This window comes from Megascapheus bottae, unplaced genomic scaffold (genome assembly GCF_031878675.1).
Source record: "Megascapheus bottae isolate mThoBot1 unplaced genomic scaffold, mThoBot2.hap1 H_1, whole genome shotgun sequence".
NCBI classification, from domain to species: Eukaryota; Metazoa; Chordata; class Mammalia; order Rodentia; family Geomyidae; genus Megascapheus; species Megascapheus bottae.
Window position 1 is genome coordinate 1,664,115 of NW_028327858.1, and position 14,927 is coordinate 1,679,041.

General features: G+C 40.9%; 1 protein-coding gene across 2 annotated transcripts in view; it reads left to right on the forward strand.

Moving 5' to 3' along the window:
• Positions 1 to 1,965: 1,965 nt before the first annotated feature.
• LOC150038980 (serine/threonine-protein phosphatase 2A 56 kDa regulatory subunit alpha isoform) overlaps positions 1,966 to 14,927 on the forward strand; it is a 51,545-nt gene continuing 38,583 nt past the window's right edge. Inside the window, exon 1 of one of the 2 annotated variants that reach the window (XM_090328100.1) lies at positions 1,966 to 2,232. In XM_090328100.1, coding sequence (XP_090184226.1) covers positions 2,034 to 2,232 — 199 coding nt within the window. In that variant the 5' untranslated portion in view covers positions 1,966 to 2,033. Of the gene's footprint in view, positions 2,233 to 14,730; positions 14,823 to 14,927 lie in introns of those variants that run through there. The other variant, XM_090328101.1, reaches the window with a different exon arrangement.

Below are 14,927 nucleotides of genomic sequence, written 5' to 3' on the forward strand. Positions count from 1 at the left end.
GGCAGTTATTTTCATTCTGTTGAAAAGAGGTTGGGAGTTTGCAGAGTACTGTAGATCTGGGTCACCACTGGGGGAAAAAGAGACAGATTATTTGAGTATCATTATATGAAAAAGCTCTGAAGAAAAATGAAACTAAGATTAACAGTCCTTGTTCTTTTATGGTTAATAGGAGGTAACATTTTCATGGACTCTTTTGCCCCGGTTAACCTTGAACCGCAGTGTTCAGATCTCAGCCCCCTGAGTAGTGAGGATTAGAGCCACCAGTGTCTGTCTTGTTCTTTAAAATGTTTTCCCAAGGATCTGTGGGATCTCCAAGAAAGAGATCCTAAGAGAAAATGGCAAGACCCTAAGTCCCCAAGCACTTACAGTAGTGCTGAAGACGCTGACTGCGCTTGAGGTTGAAAATTACTGGGCTAAAATGGGGAAAAGAAAACTCTTTCAGGATTCGCAGAACCCTTTGAAGTAGATGCTAGATTACCTAAATCCTACGCAAGAGCAGCGCTGCAGCTTGCGAACTACTGCGCCAAAACCACCCTAGCTACAAATTCATTCCCCAACCACCAATTATGTGGTTTAGAGCCGGCTCGGTTCTAAGACCCGCCCAGAAGGCCAGCACGCTGCACTGATTGGACGAGCTCACTTCCTCGCCCACTCGGGAACTCCTTGGACTGTCAAGCCTGTCAATCACACAGCTCCTGGGCCCACTCGACCTTTGCTCCTCCTCTTTCCAGTGACGCAAGACTTTGACGTTCTTTCGCGCTCCGGCCCCCAAGGTCCCCGCCCGTCGCTTCATTTCCTCACTGGCAGAACAGGAAAAAGGAAAGGACGCTCTGTTTGGATGGCTGACCTAACCCCCTCTACTTTTCCACTCTTCTCACAGGCTGTCAGGAGGGCATTTATACCCTGAAGCTGCGCGCAGGCGTGCAAAAGGGGCTCTCCAGTGGAGGGGCGCTCTCCCTCCTGCCCGAAAGATTTCATGACACTCCTGTGACGCAGATGGCACTCCCCCCCCTCCGGCTCGCCAGCTTCACTTGTGATTGGCCGTGACCGAGGTCCGTCATAGAGCCACGCCCTCTCCTCGGCCTCGCCCCCCCTCCAGCCCCAGATACTTGATTGACTGCCTAGGAGGCCCCGCCTCACTCCATTTCTGCCGCTTCGCCCTACGATTGGCTCGGAGAACTGGCATGCTTTCCCGTCCCTCCGGAGTCTCGAGAGGCTGGCGGGACCCCGCGGAAGTTGTCAGTCAAACTCCTCCCCCCACCCCCCGCGAGGCCCTTCCCCCGGGCCGCGCGCCTTTGCGCGCGCGCACACGCACACACATTTCACCCCCCCTCCCCGCCCGGACCAACCACCTTCCCTAGTAGTAGCGGTCGCTCGCCGGGGGTTCTCCGTGGGCGGCCGGCGGGCGCCTGGGGGAGGAGGTTCGGCCCGCGCCGCGCGGCCCGGGGCGAGTGCGTGCGCGCCCAAGGTCGGGGCGGTGGTCCCGCGATGAGGAGGAGCCCGCGCTGACAGGGCAGAGAGAGGGGGCATCGCGGCGGGGGCTCCGTGGGACCCGCGATGGCAGCGCCCGGGAAGAAGGCTTCAGACTGGGCAGGCGGCGCTGGCAGCAGTCGCTGAGGTGCGGACCGGGCCGGCGGCTGACGGGAGCTGAGGGGACTGGACGCCCCCTGCGCGCTCGCCACCTCCGTTCGTCCCCAACTTCGGGCTCCCTTCCACCCGCGCTCCGCGCCCGGAGTCAACAACTTCTTCACCCCCTCCGCCCCCGCCCTTCCCTCCGCCAGCCCCGGGAGTGCGCCGCGCGGCGGGGACCGGGCGGCTCCGGTGTGGAGATGCGGCCGTGAGGCGTTGACGGGCGGCGAGGAGAAGCTCGGTGGCTCCGGGAAGCGGGAGGACGGCGCGGCCGGGGGCGCGGGCTGTGGTGGCCGCCGCTCCTCCGCCTCCTCCTCCCGCCGTCACCGCCGCCGTCTCCGCCGCCGCTGTCCGAGCCGCCGTGCAAGCCGCCGCCGGAGCTGCCGAGCGCCAGCGCCGCGGAGATGTCGTCGTCGTCGTTGCCGCCGCCGCCGGCGGTGGGGGCCGCCAGCGCCGCCGCCGCCATCTCGGCTTCGGAGAAAGTGGACGGCTTCACCCGGAAATCGGTGCGCAAGGCGCAGAGACAGAAGCGCTCGCAGGGCTCCTCGCAGTTCCGCAGCCAGGGCAGCCAGGCGGAGCTGCACCCCTTGCCCCAGCTCAAAGGTAGGTTCCCCGCCGGGGCGCGTCCGGGGCTCGGGGCTGCTGCTCAGCTGGGGATGCCGCGGGGTGTGAAGCGCGCCCCCCCTCCGTGTCCCGATCTCCCTCCCACCCCTCCGTTCAAACCCCTCGGCTGCACGGAGGCTCGCTCCTTCCTTCTCCCCCGCTCACCTGAGCTCTTCGCGTGCCCGTGGCCTCCACCCCTTGCCCACCTGCGCGCTGGCCGGGGGACCTGCGCTTCCGTGGACACTCTCGCGTCCCCGTCCACTTCTTCCACCCTCCTCCCCCGCTTCACCGAGTCTCTGGGACTGGTTTTGGCCACTCCTTGCTCTCGCCCTTTACTTTCCCCGTGATCAAGCTGGTCTTCACCCACTCTTCCCTCCGCTTCCGTCGATCGCTCCTAAGTGAGCGGATCGGGAATCCTCCCGCCAACAGCGGGCAAAAGTTAGCTGACCTTTAGGGGCCGCCTGGAAATAGAACCGGTTGTGGTACCTTATTTACTCCTGGGTCTTAACGATCGTCTTCGAAATTCTCTCTCAGAAGGAGGCACACTGTCCATGTGGAGAGGTATAAAGGAATAGATAGGTAGTGGTTGCGTCGCAGTGAAAAGGGGACTTCGTTCCCAGGGCAGCGATTACCAGGGACTTTGTAAGGTTTGTACAGTAATTCAGATTGGTATCCGTGCCTAATGCCTAGCAGGAGTGCTTGGCACTCCTTTTGGCGTTTTCTTACTTTTCCCACTAGGTCTAGAGGCTTTTTAGTAAGTTGGTTCTTGCCTGTTTGAGAATTGGTGGCTTTTCAGCTTAACAATTTTCAGTCTTTGCCTTTTGTGACATAGAAGTCGCTACGGAACAAGACGATTATGTTCCTAGACATTAAAATTTCTAGCCACAGAAGAAGCCTGATAGAAATCTACATCATCTGTTTTACAAGGCCAGGAAATGAAAGGTTCATATTAAACTAGATAAATGTTCAGCAGATTTTCCATTTCATTTGAAAAGGATCCAGCATCCCCTCCAAGGCTAATCTGGTTCTGATTTGCCTTTGGGCCTACAAATTCAGCCTTATTTTGGCAGGGACTCTAAAGAAAACCCCGGATCAAATCACACTTGACCTACAATAGCTTTGAAACCCTATTCAGACCCTACACTGCCCTGCCTCTTGGAGTGCTTCTAAATCAAGGGCATCTCAGAGCCAGAATCAAATTGGTTTTTAAGAAGAGGTTTGAAGATACGTTTAGTCTCTGCTAGTGCCCTTATTATTTGATTGTTTCTTAGCATGCTACAGTTTTAACATTTCCCCAGCCTAGTGCATGGCAATACCATTGCTAAGACTTCATATAATTCTAGAGTGATGTAATAGCAAATAAAGCATATTATCTTAGCTATTAGGATATCGAATTGCTATTAATAGATTTAAGTTTTTGCCCTTATTAGAGACATAATTACTTTTATTGCTTTTGATTTTTTAAATTGTCAAATTAATTTTGCCATTTGAAAGTGTGGTAGTAGCACTTTTTCCATATGTAATTTGCTTTTAGTAATATATCTGCTTTCTTATATTCATTTCACTTTTATTTAATAAAATATTTGAATATCAAACGTTATTAATCTCAAGCAGGTGATGCAACTTTAATACATTATAAAAGCCTGACCACCCCCCTCCCCATGCATCTAAGTATATGGTGCTTGGTTCAACCACTTGACAATGTATTTGGTCCTTAGTCAAGAAAAAATAAAATTAAAACTTTAGATTGATTTCTAGGTATTTTCATCAAAGCATAGAATACCACATGAGGAATTATTCAAGCCTTTTCTTGGATTACCTACTAATGGGTACTTTTACTCCATGTGCCAAAGTACTTGACAAGTGACCTTTAGAAATTCACTTGCTTTGTTTGGTAGTTGGCAGTGGTTTTTTTGGTTATTGTGATTTTTTTTTGTCTGTTTTTGGTGGTTACAGGCCTTGTATTTGCTAAGCAGATACTCTTAACATTTAGCCTTAACCTCCAGCCCTGGTTTTTCCTTTATTTTATACTAGGTTTCTCTTTTCTGTCTTGGCATAGGAGAACCACCTATGTTAGGTTTCCCAATAACAATAACAGGCACCAAGTGCAGCTTTTTGTAGAGGAAAATGGCCAGCATTGACCTTGAACCTCCACCCCCACAATCTGAGCCTCCCTCCCAAAGTACCCAAAGTTGACAGGCAGGAGCCACAGCCACTACTGGGCTTGGCACTGTTCTTGATACCACAGTGTTGTGTGTTTTTTCTGTCAGTAGTAGTTTTTTCCATTTGTGGCTTTAACAGAAAACAGTGGAAAGCCTTTAAATATGTGTACAGAAGAATTTTTCTTCCTGCTCAGCAGTATAATCATACTGTACAGTGATTCAGATATCCATGGGCATCTAAGAGCTTTCAAGTGTTTATACCAGCATGCTTAAGTTACATTTTGTCTACTTGGGTTGTAATTGAAAAGGTGCCAAATACTTTTCCTTAAAGTATACTATAAGTAAAGATTAACAAAACAGTCTAACTTTTTCATCTATGGGAAGTTTCTTTTTGCAAAATTGTTTAGTTACAAAAGTTTGACGGTGAAAATGTTCAAAATAAATTGTTATGGAAAATATTTAACAAACCTCTTAAAAAGTTTTTTTGTTGTTGTTGTTGAGAGAAATACTGTTATGTAAATTCCAAAGCTTCCAAACTGACTTATTGTGAAGTGTAATATTTGTCAATACTATCCTTTGTTATAATTATGTAAACCCCACTGAGAGCTAGATGCTAGAAAATAAAATGGGGGAATATTTAGCAGTTTTCATTGGAATTTACATTAACATAGAATTAATTTTACACCTTAAACTTTTCATTTGGTACTTATTAATTTGGAAATTTAACTTAAGAAAATCTCTGCCTATTTATAATAGAAGTGTTTTGTTTTTTTTTAACTCCGTTCAATGTGTTTTTTTAAATTTGGGGAAGAATTGGTTTGTTAAAGTAGCCTGCTGTCTTACACTTACATAGTGTTTGAGGATTTTGAAATTATTTTACTTTTTCCTTATGTTTAATTATCAAACAGTATTGCTCATAACCAGTGGAACTTTTACTCCTTTGTTACCTGTTTTTTGACTGTTGCTGGCTCAGTGTAGTTATACAAATATATTTTATTGGGTCATCCTAACTCATTTTATTGATGAGAAATTTGAGGCATAAACAGATTTAGTTTCAGTCTTGTGACAGTTTATCAGGATGGTGTTGCAACTGATATTAGGACTCAGTTCAGAAGATTTCAGTATTTTTGTTTTATGTAAATGTGAAAGCAGTGTGGTAGAAAAAAATGGGTTACTAAGGTTATTCTTGGGTCAAAGGTAAATTGAAGGCTTTTGGAGTCATTTTCCTTATCTGTGAAATGGGGATAATACCTTCTATCCCCTGGATTGAGAGGATTAGGTGAAATAATTTAAGTGCCTAAAAATAGGCAAAGAATGTTAGTTTCCATTCTCTTTGATATTTGAAAAAAATCTAGATTAAAATATTTTAAATGAAGGATTATTAATAGGATTATGTAAGTAGTAAATTTTCCTAATGCATTTAAAGCATGATTTTATTTATAACCAATTCTCATATGTGATTTAAGTGAAGTGAGGTAAAGCTGTAGCATTCTTTTTTGTGAGTATATCAAATGAAAATAGGGTAAAGATTTGAAGATACTAAAAGCTGTAGTAAGAGTATTTTTCTTTCTTTTTAAAAGTCAAAGAATAATCAGAATTGTCAAATAATCAGAATTGTATAAATACACATTTGTTATAGGGTACAGCCAAGAGGCAGCAGAGAACAATATGAAACTGGTTTTGAGATTGGGATAAAGTGAAGAACTTTCCAAGTATCATTGAGATACTTTGTTGCTCTACTCTTGAAAACTGGGTCTCAGTGAAAGTAGTGAGCCCTGAACAGTGTTGCTAACTGAAGTTATTTGCTTGGCTAAAGCAGTTTTCCTGAGGTATGTGGTCTTCCAAGTTAATTATGGAACAAGAGCACTGACATGATGTGAAGTTTCACAACTATCTTCACTTGTTGTAGGGGGACAGTACTATACTTTAACAACTCAAGATTATAGAAGAGTTGAAATTAATCTGAATGCATGAAATGTTTTTGTTGTTGTTGTTGTTGTTGTTGTTTTGCCAGTCCTGGGCTTGAGTTTAGGGCCTGAGCACTGTCCTTGGACTTTCTTCAAGGCTAGTGTTCTACCTTGAGCCACTGCATCACTTCTGGCTTTTTCTATATATGTGGTACCGAGGAATCGAACCTGGGTCTTCGTGCATGCTAGGCAGGCACTATACCACTAGGCCAAACTCCCAGCCAAATACATGAAATGTTTTTAAAGGGATATGACATTTTAGTCATTTCAGGATTATTTTCTTTTAGGACTGTTATATCCCTTCTTGGAGACCTATTTTTTTCCTACTTTTTTTATATATAAGAGAAATAGCTAAATATAGTATTTAGTGTACTCCTCACATGAAGGAAAAGCTTTCCTATGTAAGTTTAACAATCTTATAATTCCTGTTCGGGATCCCTGTCTTCTCTCACATTTTATTGCCTTTTTTTTTTTTTTGATTCTTGGATTATTTTTTGAGGTATCTACCTGAATGAAGTAACAGGTCAGGAAGAATGTATATGACAAGCTGGTCCAACTATTGGGGTAGAGTACCATCCTCTTAAGTAGTAGATTTAAGTTGCTTTCTTGCATCAGTGATGACTCACAATTGCTTTGAACTAGTTGTTTAACCCCTTTGAACTTCAGTTTAATCATTTTCACCTGCCAGAACATTTTTCTCGATTAAAAAAAAATCACAAAAATGAGTAAGTCTTTGTAGTTATTGCTCCCTTGAATTTCAAAGACATGTTTATCTACAAAATTGAAAAATAGTAAGTGTGCATTTTATTCTTTCAGTCTAGCTTTTACAATGATAAGGAGCTGGGGATAGACACTAATGTGTATTTTTATCTCTTTAGCACTCTAGCTCTCAGCCCTTACTATGTACTTGTCAAGCTTTAAAAAAATATTGATACCTGGGTCCCAGTCCCAGGACGTTCTAAATTAATTGGTGTAAGGTAGAATCCCTTGTTTTTAAAAGCTACCCTTGGGTGAAGCTATTGTGAAGTCAGGGTTGAGAATCACTGGTTTAGCATCATCTGTCTATTGATTTATTTCATTAATTGAGACTGTGTCCTTTTCTCTCCGATACTCATGGCTCATTACCCAGCCCATTAACATTTCCTGCCCTCACTTCACCTGATATTTACATTTCACTCACTTTGCTGCTCCCTATAGCTAATCAGCTGCTTTCCTTTAGGGCAGAATACATTAGATTCTGGACTTTTAGGTGTGATGATTCCATGCAGTAGATTTTGATGAATTATCAGAATTGAAGCCTAGCTATTACCCTTATGCCCAAGTAGCCAGTTTTCTATAGTAAAATTTTAGAGCTGAAACTGAGCAGGCCAGGCAGGTAAAATTGAGATGTATGGTAGAGGTTTGTCTGGTTTGAATCCTGTTATTCTGAATCATTCTGAATAACAGGTGATGACTCCACTTCAAAATGTAAAATTGATTTCTTTTGGACATTTTATTCTGCTTCTTGAAGATCTAGACTTAATATTACTACTGAATGTTTTGAATAAAAGGTATTAAACAAATGAACTTAACTGTGTATGGTCCTGCCTTATAATTATTTTGTATCAAGAAGTATTTTTCTCTAGAATGTTTTCATGTCTGTCATTTTACTGTGTATGTGTGTGTGTGTGTGTGTGTGTGCACGTGCACGTGCATGCGTGCACGTGCACGCATGTATGAGTGCACATGCTGGTACTGGGACTTGAACTCAGGGCCTGGGCACTGTCCCTTAGCTTTATTTGTTCAGGGATAATGCTCTACTATTTGTGTCACAGCTCCACTTCCAGCTTCTGATGGTTAATTGGAGATAAAAGTTTTATGGTGGTGTAAAAATCAATGTTAATAAAATATTTAATTAAAACAAAAGTTTTATGGACTTTCCTGCCTGGGCTAGCTTTGAACAGAGACTCTCAGATCTCAGCCTCCTGAGTAGCTAAGCTTACAGGAGCCACCTGTACCTTCATTTTGAGCACAGAGTTTTTCTGGAGGGAGAGAGAGGGAGACAGAGGTCGGGGGGAGAGTGTTTTGATAGTATTGGGGTTTGAACTCGGGGCCTTGTCCTTTTTTTTGGCCAGTCCTTAACTTGAGCTCAGGGCCTGAGCACTGTCCTTGGATTTTCTCAAGGCTAGAGTTCTACCACTTGAGCCTCAGCATCACTTCCAGCTTTTTTTCTATGTATGTGTTATCAAGGAATTGAACCCAGGTCTTCGTGCATGCTAGGCAAGCACTCTACCACTAGGCCCAACTCCCAGGGTAGCCTTGTCCTTTTTAGGAAGATGTTCTACCACTTGTCATTCTTCTAGCTCTTTTTTTTTTTTAAAATAGGGTCTTGCAGCTAGGGCACTCACAGCTCAAACCTATAATCCTAGTTACTTGGGAGGGTGAGAAGGAGAGGATCATCCAGAGCAGAAAAAGGTTGGCAGATCCTTTCTTAGCTCATAACTGGTGCAATGGCACATGCCAGGCTAGCCAGAGAAGAAAATCTTCAAGACTGTCCCCATAGAAGGGAAGCTGGACACAGGTGGTAGAGCCTGATTCCAGTAACCATGGCAAGCCTAAAGGAGGTGTACATCTAGGCAGGAACAAGATTCTGTAATAAAATTAACCAGAGTGTGTGGGGGGAGTAGTCTTTCAGGTGTGGCTCAGCAATTCCATACCAGCCTAGCAAACTGAAGCCCTAAGTTCAAACCCTAGAACTACCAAAAATAAAAATAAAGCCTTGCATTTTTGCTGTCTTAGACCACAGTGTAACCTACTGTGCTTCCTAAATAAATTAGATGACAGATCCATATTCGCATATTGAGCTTTTGATTGAGACAGAAGTTCTCATTAATTTTTTTGTTCAGGGTGGCCTTAAACAAATCTCCTAGTTTCTACTTCCTGAGTAGCTAGGATTGTATGACTATTATACCTGGCCCACAGCTCTTTATTGAAGGTAGGACAGTGATGTGCCAGGACCACTGTTATTCCGTGTTCCTATTTTTGTCTTTTGCCTTTCCGCTCACCACTTTGAGCAATATATGTATTTGTTTGGGATGAATGTTCAATTGTTATATAAGATGTTCTCTCTCCAGAAATGAGATGGTAAATTTTTTTCATGTGAAAGCAGGTGTCATGATTTGTTTTCTCAACTTCATTATCATACCAAATAGACTGTTCTGTGCATAATAACTGTGGTCCTGTAAACAAAAATCCCTGTTGTGATGAAGAAATTAGGTATTGTTGTTTTCTAGTCTCCCGTTTCCCCCTTCCTATTCATTGCATTTTTTTCCATTAGTGTTTGATGGTCTCCACAAAAAAAAAAAAAAAGTGATTCTTGATTCTCTTCTGTTATATTTTCTTTTTCTTTTAATCATGTTTGAAGTGGATTCAATTTCTGGGGTCTTAATACTTGGATAAGTGTAAATATAGATTTAAAACAAAGGAGTTTGCTATTGTATTTTGCCAATAACTATAATGAGTGGTATGAAACACTGATTTGTTGGTAGGAAAATGACTTGTGTGGAAAAGAAACCAGGTTTGTCTCTAGACATTGACTTGTGCATACTTAAAATCAAATAAATTGAAATAATTAGCTAATACTACTTCTTAAAATTTGAGGTACAGTCTATTTTTAAGGATATCCTTGAAGGAGATGAAAGGAACAGATTTAAAACATATAATTACTTTTGGTGCATTATTATGTAATAAGGAACCTAATTGCTGAAAGACTTACATGTCAGGCTGGGTTTATGCAAGGCAGACTACTTGTTCTAGCAGGATAATTGACTAATAAGCAGTTTTAAGACTGTTTTCTTATTTCTATCTTTCTGAACTCATTCTTAAAGGGATTTGTTTTTGTGGGCTTTTTGAGTGAATAAAGAATTTTAGATTTTGTAATTTTGATTCAGAGAAAAAAGAAGCTACTTTGTTTGCTACAGTAGGTTCCACATGGTGAAGTTCAGAGAACCTATTTCTGATTTGGGTGCTGAAGGCCAGAGATTTCTGGGGAACATACTCCTCCTACTGGAATGGCAGTGCAAGTTACACTTACCAGGTCATCCAGTTGAGCCTTCCAGCGCTAACTGGGACCTTAGGAGTCAGTCTCTTCAGACTCTGTGGGAACTGATCTATTCTTATTCTAAGAAAATCAGCGTTATAGTCATTTAATCAAGCAACCTGTAAAGTAGGGAGGAAAATGAGAGGTTTTAGCCTTCAGATACTCGCTCAGTTGAAAAACATAGACAGTGACTAAGCAGGTTATTGCCTGAATCAATAATTTTTAATGCTTGGGCAAGAATATAAAATCTCTAGGGAAGGGAAGGGGGGGAAACAAGATGATTGGGAGGGAGTGGGAGGAAGGAAACGGGGACCAAAACATGAGAAAGGATATCAATGTGTGAGAAGTAATGCACCTACTACCTGATGAATGTAACTGTAACCCCTCTATACATTACCCTGACAATAAAAGGGAAAAAAAAGAATATAAAATCTTAAATATAGCTTCAAAAATCATATATTTTATATTTTATATATTTTGTTAGTTTTGCTTTTGTTTCACACTAGTAAAGAATTCTAGACTTGCAGTTATTATCAGAAGTCAAAGATTATTTGAACTCATTGTTAGCTCTGTACCTCTAAACTGGTAAACGTGAACAGGATGAAATAAGTAAGCTATATATATATATTGTATAAAACCTCTGAGTTTGATAAACCAAACCAACTGGGTTTTTAAAACTTTTCTAAAGATAAATATCTGTTAATGTTATAGGAAGATATAACTCCTGGAGAAATATATAACTTTTTTTAAAAAAGCAAAACACAACTGCCATTTTCCTGTTAATTGACCAAAGGAAAAAGTTTGTCTGCTGTGAAGTTAGGTACTTGCTTTGTTCCAAAAATTTAGTGTTCCCCTCCCCAGGGGGTCATGCCTATAATCAGGAGTCTGAGATGTGACGAGTCTGTTCAAAACTAGCGGGGACAGGAGACTCAGTCCATGAAACTCTTATCTCCAGTTAATCATAAAATAAAGCTGGAAATGGCCTCCTGGCTTAATTGCTAAAGTGCTAGCCTTGAGTGAAAAGGACCTCAGGGATGGCACCCAGGCCCAGAGCAAGCCCCAGGAGTACCCCCTCTCCCCCACCCAAAAAAATAGGGCTAAAATCAAATGCTTAACTAAGTGCTAAAAATTAGATGCCTAAACTTAGGTGAACCATTGAAGAGATTAAAACGTTACTCATTAAAGTGAATAAAACAGTGAGTACTTCTTCTTTTGTAACTAAATGTATTAAATATTTATAGTTAGTGGGGAATATAAACTTCTGCACAGGCAGTTTCACTTAGTATGATGAGTATGTGGTATTCGGTTAGTGTGTGAAAGACAACCTAATTTTAGTATGAAAGGGAGAAATGAAGGTAAGAAAGCTTACTGGCAGAAACATTTCAAAAGATTGATAGACTAGTATTCAGATAGGTAAACTGAGGCGTAAAAGGCCAAGATAGATGGAGTCCAAAGTCCACATAAAGGGTGGTATGTACAGACCCATAGTGAGCACAGTATGCTTGGGGAATGTGCTGGCAAAGCAACGATGTGTGTGTGTACATACACGTACACAGATACATAGTTTAAGTATTTTGAAATCTAATACTCATTTCTTCTTACATAGCAGTTAGAAAGTTCTTTTATTTTAATATTTGTTGAATGAAATAATGATTTAACTCAAAATAGAATTTTATACTATGTACTAGTTAACAAATTTATAATGATTTATAACTGATCCATGATTGCTTATAACACCATAGTATTTCATAGACGAAGAAACTAAAACCAACGTAAGTTATTTATTTATTTTGCTAATCCTAGTGCTTGAACTCAGGGCTGACCACTATCCTTGGATTTCTCAAGGATAGACCTCTCACTTAAGCCTCAGCACCACTTCCAGCTTTTTCTATATATGTGGTACTGGGAACCCAGGTCTTTGTTCAGCACTCTACCACTAAGCCAAACTCCCCGCCCCTCTAAAACTTTTTAAAGCAGAAAATCTTTGTTCCTTAAATTCTTCTGCTACTACAAAGCTTCACGATCTTAGTCATCTTCCTTTAGTATTATCTTGCCTCTCTTTTTTTTTTTTTTTAAATTTTTTTTTTTTTTTTTTTTTTTTTTGCCAGTCCTGGGCTTGAGCTCAGGGCCTGAGCACTGTCCTTGGACTTCCTCAAGGCTAGAGCTCTACCACTTGAGCCTCAGCACCACTTCCAGCTTTTTTCTATGTATGTGGTACCGAGGAATCGAACCCGGGTCTTCGTGCATGCGAGGCAAGCACTCTACCACTAGGCCAAACTCCCGGCCCCTATCTTGCCTCTCTTAAAAGTACCTAAAAGTTTTTCTCAAGAAAATTTGAGAACACTTGCCTTAATGTCTTTTTTTTTTTTTTTGGGTAACAGTCTTTATTTGATCAATTTTTCCTAGTTTGAGAGAGGGAAATAAATTGGGGCAAGATATCTGAGACTTGTATACAAAAGTCAATTGGGCTAATTAGTCTATCACTTTATAGTACTGATTTTTATTCATCTTAAAAACTCCAGACAAGTTGAAATTAGACAATTCTATCATCACCGTAAGTAGCTTTTCAGATGTATTTGTGTTTCCAGTTAATGAACTAGATTTAACTTAGAATCCAAAATGGAACTAAAGTGGCAGATATAACAATGAAATACATCTCTGGTACATTTATTTCCCATAGGCGTATTTCCTTTGTAAGAAATTTTGTCATCCATGTAGGAAAGATAAAAATAACGCATCATTCTCCTAACTACCAGATAAATAAGAATTGCTTTTGATGTATCAATTTATTTTGATATTACTTAGTTGATCCTACACATTTGAGAACTGTGATTTTTCTTTTTTTAAGGTCTAAGTTGATGGTACTTGGACTCAGTTCCCAATGCTTTCACTCATTAGTTAGTGCTCTACCAAGTAAGCCACACCTCCAAACAACTTCCCACACTTCTTTTTGATCAGTTGTGGTGCTTGAACTCGGTCTGGCGTCTGTCCCTGAGCTCTTTTGCTCAAGGCTTGTGCTTTCCTACTTGAGCCACAGCTGTACTTCCAGTTTTTGAATGGTTAATTGGAGATGAAGGTCTCACAGGGACTTTTCTGCCCAGATTGGCTTCAAACCTTGATCCTAGGACTGCAGTTGTGAAGCATGGACACCCCCCCACCCTTTTTTTTAAGAGCTAGAGATGAGCTTTCCCCAGGGTTACGAATGTTTTGAGGTTGGAGGCATGAATCAGGTGATCGTGTGCAAGCCAATGACCGAAAAGATTGGATACTGAGTTCACATCCCGGTCTCGGACAAGAAAGAAAATAAAAAATGGAATGACTATTTAGAGTACAATAGTTGCGTGAGTCATAAGTAGGTCTTAAGTGTTCATAATTTTCTAAAATAAACTTATTTAAAGAACGTGTAGTGAGAAATGTCATATTCTTAAATACCCTGTTCTTTTATAATGACTTTAATTTTATAAAAACTTATGACTGTTAAAAATAGCTCAAAAGATTGTACAAAGGTAGAAAATGAATCTCCCTGTCTACAGGAAAATTCTCAAACTTTTAAGCATCCTCTCATTGGAGAAATCATGCAGTACACTGTATGTTAGCCTGTAATCTATTGCTTCCACATGACAGAATATCATAAATGGCACTTGAAAATATAGAATTTCTCCTGAGTATAATTTTTATTTCTGGAAATACTGAATTGACTAATTTGAAACCTTAGTTATACATTCCTTATATTAAAATAATGGGTTTTTTCTTTTTTTCTTTTTGCCATGTTGAGGATTGAATCACGAGAAAATATTTTTCTAAGAGTATTTAATTTTATGGTGGTTATTCATAAATCTTTTAGAAAATCCAATTAAAATAATTTACTATCTTTTCAAAATTGATACAATAGTTTTCATTAAATTCAGAATTTTTTGATTCCTTATGCCTCACTGCTCCGAAGCCTAACTATAATGGAGAGAATCAAGTTATCCTTGCAGCATAGGGCCTGCTGTAGGATTGAACGCCTTGTTAAGGAAGGTAATACTTTTATTCTCTAGATTAGATGGTGCTTCTTAAAAGTTATAGCAGGAATCAGTGTGAAGAAAATTTCACAACGATAAAACTGAAAATAATCATTGTTATGTTTACTTTTTCCTGAAAAGTCCCAAATGAGAATAAAGTTGTTTCTAAACTCTTGTTTTCTTAATGAATAGTAGTTTTTACATTTAAATGGAACTAAGGAAATGATACAAGTCTTCCATTTATTCTCTTAGGCAGGAGACTGGTTTCAGCATTTGGCCTACTAAGTTCCACATCCCAGGAATCTCTATAACATGCCCTATCCGCTCATCTTCATTCCTTGTTCTTGCTGTTTAATCAAAAAGTTTGTTCATACAAAAGGTAACATACAATTAATTTTTAAAATAAAAATTAACTCTTTGGATATATTTATATTTGGACAGTAAAGCATGGAAGTATTTATGCCTTGAAAGCTTTAGATAGTAA